This window comes from Egretta garzetta, unplaced genomic scaffold (genome assembly GCF_000687185.1).
Source record: "Egretta garzetta isolate BGI_Z169 unplaced genomic scaffold, ASM68718v1 scaffold771, whole genome shotgun sequence".
Taxonomy (NCBI): domain Eukaryota; kingdom Metazoa; phylum Chordata; class Aves; order Pelecaniformes; family Ardeidae; genus Egretta; species Egretta garzetta.
Window position 1 is genome coordinate 54,720 of NW_009258551.1, and position 15,019 is coordinate 69,738.

The following is a 15,019-nucleotide window of genomic DNA, read 5'->3' on the forward strand; positions in this document are numbered from 1 at the left end:
TCAGGCCGCTGCCACTAGGAGACGGAAGGGATTGTTTATTTCTTTTTTAATAATATCAAATTTCACATCGTGAAAAGCAGAAACGTGCTTCCTCGGGTAAGGAAGGGGAGAGAGAAGTAAAGCACAGGCAAGGGAAGCTGTACATAAAATGCTTTTGTATAGGCAGAGGGAAGGTAAAGAAATGAAGTCTTGTTTTTTACGTTCAACTAAAAATTCCTTTTCTGGTCTCTGCTTTGGATTTCTTCACCTGATTTTCAGGTAGAACTGTCACCGCTGAGGTTCCAAACCATGCTGGCATCTTCCTCTTAGAAGGGGGATGCAAGCTCTGGAAGACAAAACCACCCATGGATAAAGGCAAGCAGTTACAGTCTTAACTGCCCTAGCTCTACTCCCCAAAAAATCATGAGCTGACTCTCGTATTAGTGGAAGGCTTGTATCTCCCTACAGGAACGGAAGGGGAAAAAAAAAAGTAAATAAAATACCAAGCTAGAGCAGTGAGAACAACCAAAGCTGGGGAATCAAGATAACAAAGGAAAGGACTGCAGCTCCTTGCTGTAACCCGTGAAAGCATACAGCCCCAGGCAGGGGGTGGAAAGTGGGTGCCCCTACTACATCAGCAGTACCTGCTACCTTCCCCCTTACTACTTGAGAAAAAGGGACTGAAACCCCACAAACACACATGCTACGGCAACACAAAGCCATGAGTTCCTGTAAGAGCTTACAGCTGGGGGATAAATGGGTTTCTGCTCATCCTTCAGCCCCCAGTTTTTCAACAATGGAAGACTCATCTCAGTCAACATATTCATCTCCAGACAAACAAGACTACTGGCCAGCTGCTCTTGGGAAATGCAACCGGAGGGGCAATGGACAGCCAGGAGAGAAGCTGCTGCAGTGCTTGCATCCAGAGGTGCATGGACAATGCCCAGACTCTCAGCCTGAGCTTGGGTGCAGCAGGAAGGGTGCAGAGACAATTACACACCAAGCATGCTTTGTTCCTGTGTCACAACAAAGGGGCTTTACTTGGAACTGATGTTCTGGAAGTTAACCGAAGCTACTGCCAGCAATCAAAAAGATGATTTGTGTTTAATGTTTCAAGGAAGATAGCTGCTGTGCTGTTTAGGAGTCTACCTACAGAACACTGACCAGACCGTGAATAGTGATTTGTCTGCATCATTATTTGCACTCACTTCAATATCCAGCTTCAAACTGAAGCAAACTGTACAGCAAGTAGTGCTGGTCAGAGCCACATGAGCTCCCTTTAGAAAAAAAACAAACTATACTCACGCACATACAACTTGTGTTTATATAAGCATCAGTGCAAAAATCCTTAGTGTGATCAGCACACAGCCTCACACAACCCTATACTTGAAAGGGGGAAAGGGAGCCAAACATCTTAAAGCACTGGAAGCATCTGCCACTAGATGGCTGACAAGGTGTACTGGGTAAAAAAAAATTTCTGTAGCAGGCTGATGCTGTGAAGTATATTTGGGCATAGCCAGGGCAATAAAAGCTGCACACTGTCACTACCTCAAGGATATCAACAAGAGTGAAGTTGGCTGGCAATCCAGGCCAAGGTTGTAGGCAGAGTAAAGAACCCAGAGAGAAGCGGCATTTTGGTTTGTTAAAGATTCAACGCCCAAATCATGGGGTCTGGGCTCTGCTCCAGGCACAGAGCTACAGGCAGCCTCACCTTTGGCTGAGAGTCAGCAGATGGCTCCTCCTCCACAGGATTGTAGGCAGGCTGATTCCAGGAGGCCATCGCAATGGGCTTCAGGCAGCCTGCTGCCCCTCCGCTACCTGGCTGGCCATCATTATCCATGCTCTGTACGGCCTTCCCATGCGTCCGTGAGGAAGCAGGCTGTTACACATATCACAGCATTAAAGCTGAAGTCTGCACAAACCAGATTCGGTGCAAAGGCTGTGTTTTGGAGGGGGTTGTTTTGGATTTTTTTTTTTTAGTAAATGAGTAATTATAAACATAGTTCCAACACCTCTGCTTAATGAGATCACTAGCTATTTCTTATCCATTTCACCACGACAAAGTTTGAGCAAGTGAAGCACATCCATTTCAAATGCAAGGCAACTAATTGTACTTGACGTTTTTTTAGTGGAAAAGAATACTTTGTCCATCCCTGTGGCTCTGAGAACTTGAAATACTTGCTTCTGACTCACAAGTACTGTGTTCTCAAATGTGTTTTTACAGCAAAGGTGTCAGTTAAAAATGGCATAGCAGGCACAGAGGTATTAACTTGTAATTTCTATATAGTGCTTGCTGGTCACAGGTTGGAACAGCCAAGCTGAGATTTTTATTATCAGCTACGCATCCCTGTGTTACCGAGAGCATCACTAATGGCAAATCTACAGCACGCTTTATTACAGTAAGAACATCTGTTTACCGAAGCTGAAGGCACCACTTGCAGATGGGTTTTCTCTGCTCCTTCCTTCAGCGTCAGGTTGATCAAATTACCCTGTAAAAGCAGCAGTAATGTAAGGTTGTTAAAATCCAAGAACATTCATTAGCGGATTTCAAAGCTGTTTGCTACAGGGAATTATTAGAACCAGGATATCTTCTGAAGGAGAAGTAAATAAAGACTATTTGGATTAGCTTCTGGATTTGCAGCCTACTCATCTGTATAATATTAATTTGATTTCTAATAGCACGTCATTCCCATTATTAGCTCCAGCAGCTAACAGTAGCAGAACAAAGTGTAATTAGGGCTCAGGCAATTGGACTGCCAGGAGGTCAACTTCAGGAAAAAGAAGGCTCAGACACAGCTATTGTAGGAACAAAAAAGCACTCAGGGCTAGAAGCAATCAATTTGGCTAAATGGCAAGGCTTGAAAAATTGTTTGAGCCAGCTTTCAAGAAGTCAGCCCCAAATCCTATAAGGAACAGAGATGAAATCCTAGCGCAGGCAGCAGAAGGATTTAGAATTTGGAATTTTTTTACCATTCCCACCAGGAGCCACTCAGTGCAGGGTGGCCTTTTGTACATGGTGCTGAGCTGGGACTTGGGAAACACCGAGAAGACGGCCGAGGGCTCAGAAGATTAGCCTGGCCTTTCTCAGACAGCAACAGAGAGCTCCTTATTTCCCAAGATTTCTCCCCAGTGAGTCAGACCAATGGCATGACTCTTGTTATCAGGGCTATGCCCAGCAGTTTCCAGCAACAGAGGAACCCATGAAAGACTGCTAGACATTTCTGGCAGGCATTGCCTCCAGCTTTTTCACACACTCGACTTTTCTGCTATCTTCAATCTGTCTGCACAGTAAGAGAATGGCTTTTCCCACATCAGCCTGGTGATCAGGTACCAGGGGACAGAAGCAAGGCAAGGGCAGAACACGCACTTTGTGGCTATGAAGGATCCAGCTTACCAAAGGTTTTCATAGTGGAGAGGACTTGGAATTTCAGCTTTTCCCTCCATTGCCCCAGCTACTGTAAATCTGAGATTTCACAGGGGGCCTTTTAGTTCCACATCCCAAAGGGCTGGACAACAGCAGAAAGCCTTCATACCCCCTCTCTCAGGCCACTGTTAAGCTGGAGTAGCAATGGTCTACAGCAGTGGACCATCAGGTGCCTGATCTTCCTGGGCTGCACATCCAGGACATGCTAGGGTAGGGATGAGCTGACAGTCCCACAGGGGACCAGATCAACTCGGGTGACTTGTTGGACAGACCACAGCTAGGCTGCACAGGGGCAGCCTTCCTCCTAGGTCGATACTTGACAAGGGGAAGCCTCTGATTCCGCTCTCAGAGGAGAGGGAGGCAGTCCTAGTCAAAGCTGAGGGGAAGATGGATTGTGAAGATGCACTACTGGCAACAGCAACAACATAAAAGGGCTTTTAGTCTGCTCTGATGAAGTAGAAACATTCTTTTCACAAAACTGGTTTTATACCTTCTTTTACTAACCTTTGTTTTACTCCACGAGCCATCTTCCCTGCTTGCTTGATCTGCTCCTGTTTTTTCCTGCTGCCCTTCTGACCACACCAACATCCTTTTCACACCTGAGCCGTCCCGAGTCTTATTTTTATCCTCCTTCTCCAATAATGCAATAGTCATCCTGATGAGATACAGCTCAATATTTGCAGGAACAAGTTTTCTAATTGCTTGAATTTTGGTGGTGTCTTGGAAAAAATATACATACAGTATTAACAATTATGTTTTTTTAATTCTTTTGCCCCTCCCTTATTCAGTTTTCTTATCCTGTGAAAAACATCAGTTGTCCCTCATTAAAGCATAGGATACATTAAGGCATGCAAAATAAAAAAACCCAAGGTATGGGTTTAACTCATAAGGAAACAGATCATGAGGTCCTGGGATAAATCCCCACCTCATTCGTGCTCACACAAGCTTACTGTCCTCAGTTTTAGTCTAACACTTCAGAATCGCCTGCCTCCAACTTGCATGTCGTATCAACCATTTTCCTCTCGAGAGGAAGGCTGTATTACGTCAGGCTGAAAAGTCTCTCTGCCTTCTTAAATACAGTGCCATGCCAGTTCTCCATTCCAGCGTGGCACTAAATTTAAGAAAGTAATCTTAAGAGAGTCTGGTTGAGCCTGTAACCGCTGCTGAAAAGATGCATTTATCTGCAATAGGGCAAGAGTAACAAAGCTAGCAAGTCAAATGCTGCCAAGCTTTAAGAACTTAAACTACAAGGGCAAGACTAAGTCACTCAGTCTCAGAACCACAAATCAGTTCATGGTTGTCCTCAGCCTCTGAACTAGCCCGTGGCACCAGATGACAGCGTTAAGAGGAAGAAAGGCTTTTTCTGCACTTCTCTGCCTCCTCATCGTAAACAAACACCCTGCAGAGAAGTTACACTGGGGAAATGCTACCGCTCTTATTCAGTGTATTTTCTCTAGATGATGGTACTTAGCGGAAGACTGTCAGGCTTATGTTTTTTTCAAAAAAAAAAATACTTGAGTAAATCCAGATTTAAGAATGATGCCGGAATCTTTTCAACAGCCATACAAATGAGTGAAGTGATTTGTAAAGGGCTACCCCTCTTTTGCTCTTTAGTGAATCACGATTGCCTTCTTTTACAGCATAACCTCGAAAGGAAAGCAGTGACCCTGGCATTGCCATGCTCTGCCTTGCCACAGCCACGAGCCCTCCAGAAATGATGAGTTCTACCTAAAGAAGCAGCAGAGTTCTAAGTTTTCCATGCCCTTCATCTGTATGCCACTGTCACGAGAAACTTCATTCAAGGGCTGCGATGCTCACCCGACTCAATAGGAGGATTACGGATAACATCAGAAATGATCTGTTGAACACCAGCAGTCAAACCTGCTCGCTCCAGGTTGACAGGGTAGCCAGCTTTCATCGCCTGGAACAGGTGAGTGCCAACCTCAGAAAGTGGCAGAGACCTGCTCTCGCTTATAGCCCTCTAGGAAAACAAAGACAGAAGGAATCAGATGTAGCAGAAGTGCCTGAAACACAACTGAAAGCTCAAAACCCGGCGACCTCCCGTTCCCAAAAAGCACTCAGGGGATACTGGCACACAGCAGTGCAACAAAAGCTCCCCAAACCACTTTGCTACTCCTGATATTTGTCTCACTCCTTTTCCAGCTTGTAAAGAGCATTTTTCTCTTGAGGCTACTACTTCTCAGCATGAGCGCAACATCTCAGCTTGAACAGCAGAGAAGTTCCACACAGGAAGGGTGCTGTGTGGCCACCCCAAAGGCTCACTACAGCCTGCTTATAGCTCACACTCCTCCTTGTCACAACGCTCACTACCACCCCCTTTCCACAATGAGGCAGCTGAATCCCAGCAATTTCTACCACAAAGGAAACGGATGCTCTGACTTAACTGTGAGGCAAGAGCATCAACCCAGCTCCTACATCATGAGCCTCCTCCATCAAAACTTCAGGTGTCACCTGCCAAGTAGCTGTGACACACCTGACCTTCCAGTGGCCCATTTGATTAATAACATCTAGGCAGAACATGGGTAACAGCACCAAAACAAATCCCCCCCTCGTTTTCACATCTGTTAGATTAATTCTTCTCTTAAAACATTTACCTTGAAGAAAAACATCTCCAACCTGACCTACCTAAACTTGTATTTTCAAGGAGACATTTCAGACAGGCTACTTGTCTTACCCAAAAAAGCAGGTTTCAAGCTTCTACTCATTTCTCCCCAGACAATATACATACTGTGCATATAATCATCAGGATTAGTGGATACAGAGCATCAAGTTACCCATTAATAACTGTTTCTTCCTAATTAGTCCTTAGGTACACTTTTAAGTTAGGGACTATCTGACAAGGTTTATCCATACTCTTGGGAGGGGCAAACCAAAAAACTCAAAGCAACTTCAGTTTCCTACTGTAGAATTAAAAAGCAATAAAGAAAACTGTATCAAAGCAGCTCATGAGGTTCATCTTCACAGGGCATGTGGCATGATGCCAGTTTAGCCACATGCCCTGTAGCAGCACTTCAATGACTTAGATGCAACAGGTAACTTGTCCTTAACTTCTGTTCGTAACAGGAAACACAGCTTTCTGAAATCTGAAGTAGAAAGCCATGATAGCACTTAGCACTTAGACTTCAGTTTTGCACTCAATGTTCCCATGAGCTTTGTTTCTTGACATGCGAGTCTTACACACGGATATGGCATAAGCAAAGGAATAGGGATTTGCTACCTAAACCAAGAAGAGAATTAGTGAAATTAATCCCAATGGTGATTAACCTTGAAAATATGCCTACATACAGCCCCAGGCTCTGTGTCCTTTCCAGCAGGCTATTGGATCAGGAAGTTTTTTGCTGGATGCCTTCACTACCATGAAAAGAGAAAAATACAGAAACAGGTAGGACTAACACCTGAAATAGAAAAGCACGCTGTATAACTGTACTGGAACAGGCCAATGAACTAACAGCAACAACTGCCTGATGCCCCGCCAGTCTGTGCAGGCACTGTAATGAGCAGGGACCTGTATCTTCTCTCACTGCATCCCACCTCACAGCGAGCCCAGTTTTTCATATTTTTACTAGTCCATAGAGATAAGTTAGATGAGCTATCACTTGCCAGGAAAGATACTGCCTCAGTGTTTTGAAACTACCTCGCCCCAGCACTGGGCAGAGGATTTCTGAGAACTTTCAAGTCCCCCTCTAGACAAAGCATCCCTGCCATTAGTTTTCAACAAGGAAGGGACCTCCACAGGGAAGAGCTTACCACAGAGAGATTCTTCTCTTGGAACAGGACGTAGGTGACCTGCTCTGAACGAGAGAGGGGTCTAGTACACTTCCAAGGAGATGCTTCAGTCTGACCTTCAGATCCAGATGTGGGGAAAGTGTCCGTCTAAAGTGAGATAAAGAGAACTTAGAAGAATATCCCAGTGACAACCGATGGATCACCCTCCCATTATCTGAAATGATCTAAAAGAGTAACATAAATGGAGTCATTCATCTCTATGGAGGTTGGTTTTGACCCCAAGTCTGTGTTCCACAAGAAAAAACAAGCAAAGACAGAAAGCAGATGGACGCCCACAGATTCCCATCTTAATAAAACAAGCATGCAATTGTCCAAGGGACTTTCAAATCAACACCAACCAGAAAAATGGTGTCCAGGTCAATACAACTTCTTATGTGTTGCTCGATACACGTAAAACTATTTCATCAGAACAAACTGTGGTATTCAGTCTGCTGCTCAGTATGGGAAACTCCTCCATTTGCTTTAATCTCTTACTCACCACAGATTTATTAAAAAAAAAAAAAAGGAATGCTTTTGGTCCCTATTACTAGATTGTGATAGCTTTCTGTAAAGGAGAAAGAAGACTCCACAGAGTCTTTTCAAGCATTACAGAGAGTAGTACTGCTGCTCTACCTGCTTTCTAGACTGAATAAATCCCTTTAACTGTAAATTTACATAGAAATTAAGATCCCCAAAGCAAAACTGCTTCATAGTTCCTCTAATCCCCTGCTCCACGGCCCCTCCCTAGTGGTGTCTCTTGCCTGTGACTGATGAGGAGCCATTCTACAGAAGTCTCAGACAGAAGAAAATCAACATGAGAAGAGAACCAACAAGAGTATTTCCAACTGCTGGAAGCGTAAGCTCTTCTGCCAGTCTCCTAACAAGAAACTTAGGGGAAGCAAAGCCCTGCCCTCCAAGTCTGTGAGTCAATAAACCACAGTGAAGGACCATTTACCATACCTTTGGCCTCTAGCCCCAAATCGCAGTAGCTAGCTGCAAGCTCTCAGCAACAGGGCACCCACTGGACACTGAGCCTGGCCAGATGGGTGACCTTTAGAAGGATGTCCCAGGCTTTCAATATGACCACACCCATCTGGAAACATCAGCCAAGTAGCACGTTAAGAATTGGGAGGCCTATTGGGACACAAGGCTAGCAAGTTTCACTACCATGCTTGGATGGAATAGCTGTGATGATGACAAACTGCAGACAAAATGACGTCTTTAGCCTCTTCCAAAGTAGCAGACACTTTAAGCCATACCTGCAAACCATTCACTCGGCAGAAGTCCTTAATTTCATCCAGAAGGGGGACCAACATGGTGGATTTTGCTTCAGATACACCATCAATTCTCTTCACATTCTCCACACTCGTAGGCCTAGTTTAGGACAAATAATAAAAGCCATGGAAGTGTCCTATGCCAATGCTTCAAAAGATCAAGAGTCTGTGAATGACACATGTTTGGACCACACACCTGTTAGTCAAAACTTCAAAGTGTTATTGCACCCTCATTGTCTCTGCCCCTAATTAAGTTCACCATTTGCACTTTGAATCATGAAGCCTGACCACAGCAAAAGCTTCAAATTTGCTGCTCAGTACTTTAGAGGGTGAGTTTACTGCATCCATCCTTATTTGCTTTCACCTCCCAAGAGCACATAAGCCCAGAGCTCCGCCATGGAATAACATACACATTCCAAAAATAGTATTGTCCAATGCCTTTCAGTAGCTGAGGAAAGCACTTCAGATGCATCACCAACTGAGCTGCCCCACAATACCCTCTCATACAATGAGAAAAAAAAATGAATAATTTTTTCCCCTCTTTTCAGTAGTTGAGCACAACATCAAATGGTGCTTATGCTTTTACACTAGAGCTACCCGTGCCAGGTAAGAGACAGCTCCTAACCTGTAGCTGACCCTTAGCAACAGAAGGGCATACTAAAATGATTAAAAACACATTGGAGAGAAGCAGATGGAAAGGTAAGGATTAGTAGAGAACATACACCTTACTCCTGACTGGTCAACCCGACAGGGGGTTTGGATACAGAGACAGGCAAAGTTGTCATTTAGGGTGGTTTTTTTTTTTTTTTGAATAGCTAGAATTAAGAAGCAAGCCTGATGCCAATAGCTGTTTAACTTATACCAGTCAGCGGTCTACAAGGGTATTTGAGCAAATTAAGATCTTCAGGAAAGGAGCTGCTCCTCCACCAAACAAAAGATACTCGCCCACCAAAAGCAGAAAGGGGATTTGTGACTTGGCTTGCAACCTTCTCAGCTTGTGTAACAACATGTACGCCTGCTGGCTTTACCTTATTCGGGCCATCTCCACCAGGACCTTATTGGTTGCCAAGACAGCTGGAGGAATTACCTTCTCATTAGCTACCTTCTGTCTAGCAGTCAGCAACTTGCCATACAGAGCAGTCTGTGAACAAGAGAGCCAAATTCTCATGAAGCAGCTCTAGATCACTCACATAACTATAACTACGAGGTAAAGTTATCAATTCCCTTATCTTCCCACTAATACACAAGACCCCTGCAATCCCTTAACCTACCTTAACATATTTAAATCCTCTTCTAGGACTTCTATTCAAAACATCTTAATATTACGAAGGGCTGGCCAAGCCAGCTGCTCCAGTACAGGAGGACTGTGGTCTGCAGGTTGACTGCAATTCATAGGCATTTTCCCTCTTCCCAAAGCTTACCTCTAGTTCTTTCTCTCGTGATGGAACAACAGGTTCCGAGGGCTTCAGAGGAGAAGATTTCACCTGTGAGTGCTCTGCAACACTAAAAAAAATAAAGTGGGAAACAAGCCCTGTGTTAGATGAATTTTTTCAGGAACTTTGCACAAGGCTGTGGGAGAGCAGCAGCCCGACTTCATTTGCCTACTCTCCGGCAGCACCATCAGACTGCAGTCTGGCACGTCAGGCTAGCACTGCGCTCACACGGGACATGAGCTGGTTGGGGCAAAATCAGCAGCATTCCTAATCTAACAGAAATCCTCTGTATCTGGTCCTGTAACTTAAAATAGCTTCTTACTGTACAAAGCTCAGAACAGATGAAATGACCATTTTGTGAAAAAAGCCAAGCCACAAACACACCAATAACCCTGTCAACAGCTGGATTCCCATATTGTTGACAAAAGCATGTTCTTACAAGCACTTATCCATTCATTTTATTATTCTGACAGCATCCCATGAGAAACACCTTACAGTTGTCCCCACAGCCGGTAACATTAATCCTGACCAAAAGGAGCCAATAACTTCAAAAGCATCAAGGACAAGGCCACAGCTGCTGCACTGTAAGCAGAATTAGCTGGTGTTCCCACTCTGCCCATCTGCCAAGGGAGCAGCACCACAGCTACCAGTCCATGGACTCATGTGCTTCGGGACACTCACCCCTAATTAGACTGCTATGATTATACTGCAGTATCTGTTAGCAGATGAGCTGGAGTAAGAGCATCCTTTCCTAACTGTGAAGAAACACTTGCTTTGGATTGCAGCCGTCCCTAAAATGCTTTTTCTTCACATGGCTACAGTGGCAATTTTTCAGCTTAAGTGACATCTTATTTTCCTGTCATCTGCCAGCATCATGCTGCTTGCCTGAAGGAAGAATCCAGCTCCTCAGAAATGCAAGGTGTGTTTAATCTGAAGCACTGTACAAGCCAGCAAAATAAAAAAAACTACTTAGTTTTTTGCAAAAGCTTGTTTTATTTCTTTTGTCCTGAGGGAGTTTCAACTTGACCTCAGTCTTCTCCAGACTTGCGTATGAAGGCAGAAGCCTACATGCTCGCTTATAGCCCCCCACGCAAAGCATACATCCGGATCTGCCAGCTTTGAGAGCAAGTCACAACTGTGCCACTTGTTTGCCAGAATTATGTTTGCAAACTGTTTTAAAAAAAAAAAATTCTCCGTATCTTATTTCAAACCATCACAAGTTAAAAATCCATTACCGTTTCAACCACCACATTGAAGACAGACTAAAAAGTCAAAGTATCCAATATAAATCTGCTACTGCTCTATTTTTATCGTAATCGGTTATTTTTCTTGCTTGAATTCAAGCAATACCTGCGAGAAGTTTGCACTTGAGCAATTAATAAAGCTTGCTTTTCCTGTGACACTGCAAGTATACACAACATGTCAAATTCAAAGCCTGTACAATGTTGTAATCATTCAACTTTTGAAATATAATGCTGTGCACAGCAAGTTATAAGCGCTTGTCTTTTTGAATACTAAGCCTTTTTACCCTCACTTCACATAGGACAATGCTGGTTTTAAGGATTATCCTGCAAACTATATTGTTAGTAACACAGTCAAAATTAAGTAATACGGTTTAAATTTACAATACTGTACCTGTTAAGGATGTTACTGCTTCTTGGAGGAGTTTTACATTTTCTCTCATATGAAAACATATCATACAGAGACATCTATAAAAAAATAGAAGAACAAGACAAATGCTGATTGCTATTACCAGTCTTTCCACTGAAGTTGCAGTTAGCAGCAAAATACTCATTTGTGACACCATGACACACTTGCAACGTTTTCTAATAGCAAGAAGGACAGACCACAGAGCGCAAGAGGAGTCGTGCTCATACAGACCTGCTTGCCTGGTGACTGCTTTGTTCCTTTCATGTCTGGGGAGCGCTGCGTTGAAAGGGCAGGTAAAGGTCTATTGCTGTAATAAAATGAATTACATCTTAATCCAATCAGACCAAGTCACTCGTACAGTGACACTGCCATTTAAAAAACCGTAACATTTCGCTAAGCAAACCGATTTGAATTTGATACAGGGATATCTTTGGCAAATCAGAAGTTCGTACAGTTTTTTTTTTATTTTTAGTATCACCGTTCTTTGTGAAAAGACGGTGAGGACCTGAAAGCCTATTAATACTAAAACTTTAACAAGAAACAAGAATCTTGTGTTATGGAAGAAACTAAGATTTTGGGGACAAAAAAGGAATTTTTGTGACAACATTTCAAAGATTCAATTTTAAAGATCCCATTACTGGAGAAAACAAACGAGCACCAGCCTTCTGGTTTGCCCTAAGCATACAGCTTTCTCTGTTGCTGATCATTTTATTATATACATTTTTTTTTTTTCTTCTAGAAGGCCTAGAGAGAGCAGGTTAAAGAGCCACAGCAGTAGAATATTATAAGGAAAAGAAAATGGGTACTTCGTCATTAGTTGATTTTCTTATTTTTTAGCAACACTAAGGCCATCTAGACCCCAGAACAGGCTCCTAAGGCCACACTCCCGAGAGCTTTGTTCCAATATTATTTCTTGTCACAGCAAAGCCTCTGCAACCCCCATTCATTATCTTCCACTTCAAAAGGGTTGGCCAGAATTAGTGTTTGTGAAGCCCAACACAAGGCTGTTCCTTAGGTATAACCAGAAGCAAAAGATGACAAGCAAAACCTCATATACTATTTTCTTGGAGCTATACACTCCGATGGCAGATACCTGACCACCACTGAAAAAACACCCCACTTTTACAGACACACTCAGCAAGACTACAAATAGTTAAAATTTCACAAGAAGAAATACACAAAGACAGATAAACAATTACACATTCGTGTCAAATCAACTCTTGTCACAATGAAGGCTTTTCTCTTTCATTCTCACCTTAAACATTGTCAAAAAGTAGGTCAAGTGCATAACTGGCAAAGTAAGTTGTTAGCTGATCTATTTTAGGTCTCACGGTTTAACTCATCAGCATTAGAAAGAACCTAAGTCTTGACAGATTTTCTTCTACCGTTTATTGTCTTTAGCCAATTACTTTCTCCACGAGGATGCGTTGCTACAACATGCTTCCAGGCTACCCGACATCATCGATAAAGACCCACACTTTCCAACTAGTTTTGGTCATTTCTCTGTTACATTTCCCCACCAACCTTCCCCATTACATGACCATCCGATTAGCTCCGCTGACGACCTCAGGTGATGAGGCACTGTCAGATTTAAGATACGAGCCACGAATCTCTCAGGATGACTAGACAACCTGTCACCTTTCATACCACCTGTGAGTAGAGTTGTCTGTCCAGGCACTCCCACTGACTTTTTTTTATATTGTGAAACTGCCTAAGGGAAAACTTTGGGTAGAAAAAAAAAATCAAGTGCAGAAGTATCCTGTCCAACCTAACCATCTCCAGAAGCAAGCTTCAGAAACTGATCTGATGTTAAATAAAAACGTGCTCAGAAGAACACATGTACTGTAATTACCTTCTAGGAGGTTTCTGCAGATTAAGGTCTTCGCTGGACTGTAATAGGAGACTTGGATTTGAGGCTGATCCAGCTTTTAACAGCCAATTTCTACCCTTTAAGAAATGAACCGTACGGGTTAGCTACAGATTACTCAGAGCAGCTTTCAATGGCTAGTTTCACACCAAAACATACCTTCTGGGTAAGCATACATGTGGTTGCAAACTTGCTAGGCAGAGAGGCCTCTTTGAGGAATCCTTCCATTATCAACTGTTGGCAGAGCAATTTCCACCAGTTCTCCGGCCACTCTTTTCCACTACCAAACAGAGGGTGTCTTCGGTATCTCTCTGGCACACGCTGAGAACACTGAAATTGTTGAAGGAATTGGTCAGACTCCTCCAGTCCTCGTGGAAGACATTTTCCAATGTAACCAGTAAACCAAGAACCTGAGATGCAAGGAGCACGTCCTCAAGAACGTTTCTCCACAGAAGAACTTGACATAATACCCACGACAATAACCACACCTACAGCACCTCAATGATAAGAGCATAAACCACATCTATTGCCCCATTCATGTCACCTGAAGAGCAGTTACACCTCTACTGACCTAACTCAGTCCTGGGCTTTCTGCCAAGGCTTTGACAAGATCATGACTTTGTTTCGTTCTAAGACCCCATGCAGACCTACACTTAGATGACCCAATTCTTCAAATATCTCCCTTAAAATATAGAAGAGGTTACAGGAACGACCCAGTCATCCACAGCAGCAAAGAAAGTGATCTAGTACAGTTTGTATTCAACCAGTTCAGGTCAATATTGCATTACACAAGTTCTAACAGAAGCCATTAACCATCCTGGTTTTAATTAAAAAGAGCCTACAGAAGTAAAAATAAAATTGACAAGTCCTGCTTAAATCCTAGGACAGGGGTATAAAGCCAGAAGCAAGCTCACTGTAGATGCCTACTTTATGCCTCCTCCAGCCTTTGTTGCAAAGCGGTTTTTAGTCAGTTGGGGGTTTTTTTTGTTTTGTCTTATCAAGTTGCTGATGTACTCATCTCTTACCAATGGCTCAGACTAAAAAAGCTGATTAGTTCCTGTCTGATGGCTTCTCACCCCCCTGAGCTCAGGGCCCAAAAGCTCAGGGCTAAAGCCCCTTTGACAAGAAAAACTCTGGTTAAGAGCCTAAAAAGTTGAGAACTTCTATGAAACAGAGAGGTAACAGGGGGTCAAGCATTAGCAGGTGAAAGCGTCTCAGAAGTTTCAATTTATTGCTAAAATATGAAGTCAACAACAGGAAGGCAGGCTTGCTTCAGACCCTGTTATTCATAAACTTGCTGCATCCCTCTCCACTGGGGAAACTACATGGCCAAACAAGTAATATTTTTTTTATACGTGTGCATGTATATAAACCAATTACATCCTCCAGAGAGTGTATGTATATATGTACACATTTCTGCGATGCTGGTTAGATAAAGTCCCATGGGAGGAGGTGGTAGAATAATAGCAGGAGGTGTGACTAAATTATAATCTTGGACAACAGGAGACAGTGGGGCGGAGGGCCGCCGCTTGCCATCTATAGGACTGGTAGTTAACACAGGTATTCCAGATTCCTGTTAGTACTTTGACCAGAATCCCTTCTTCAC

The 15,019-nt window shown here is 43.3% G+C and overlaps 2 protein-coding genes across 5 annotated transcripts in view; both read right to left on the bottom strand.

Moving 5' to 3' along the window:
* GTF2E2 (general transcription factor IIE subunit 2) overlaps positions 1-327 on the bottom strand; it is a 33,606-nt gene extending 33,279 nt beyond the window's left edge. For all 3 annotated transcript variants that reach the window (XR_004843195.1, XM_009647888.2, XM_035903313.1), the window contains exon 1: positions 248-327. The gene's annotated coding sequence lies outside the window, so the exon portion shown is untranslated. The remainder of the gene's footprint in view (positions 1-247) is intronic.
* The window catches only part of WRN (WRN RecQ like helicase), a 30,887-nt gene continuing 15,929 nt past the window's right edge, over positions 62-15,019 (bottom strand). Inside the window, exons 13-25 of one of the 2 annotated variants that reach the window (XM_035903311.1) lie at positions 13,573-13,743; positions 13,399-13,493; positions 11,778-11,853; positions 11,532-11,605; positions 9,885-9,966; positions 9,492-9,604; positions 8,449-8,563; positions 7,172-7,297; positions 5,222-5,384; positions 3,908-4,122; positions 2,397-2,468; positions 1,691-1,858; positions 62-325 (exon numbers count right to left, since the gene is read on the bottom strand). In XM_035903311.1, the coding sequence (XP_035759204.1) occupies positions 203-325; positions 1,691-1,858; positions 2,397-2,468; positions 3,908-4,122; positions 5,222-5,384; positions 7,172-7,297; positions 8,449-8,563; positions 9,492-9,604; positions 9,885-9,966; positions 11,532-11,605; positions 11,778-11,853; positions 13,399-13,493; positions 13,573-13,743 (1,593 nt within the window). In that variant the 3' untranslated portion in view covers positions 62-202. Of the gene's footprint in view, positions 326-1,690; positions 1,892-2,396; positions 2,469-3,907; positions 4,123-5,221; positions 5,385-7,171; positions 7,298-8,448; positions 8,564-9,491; positions 9,605-9,884; positions 9,967-11,531; positions 11,606-11,777; positions 11,854-13,398; positions 13,494-13,572; positions 13,744-15,019 lie in introns of those variants that run through there. The other variant, XM_035903312.1, reaches the window with a different exon arrangement.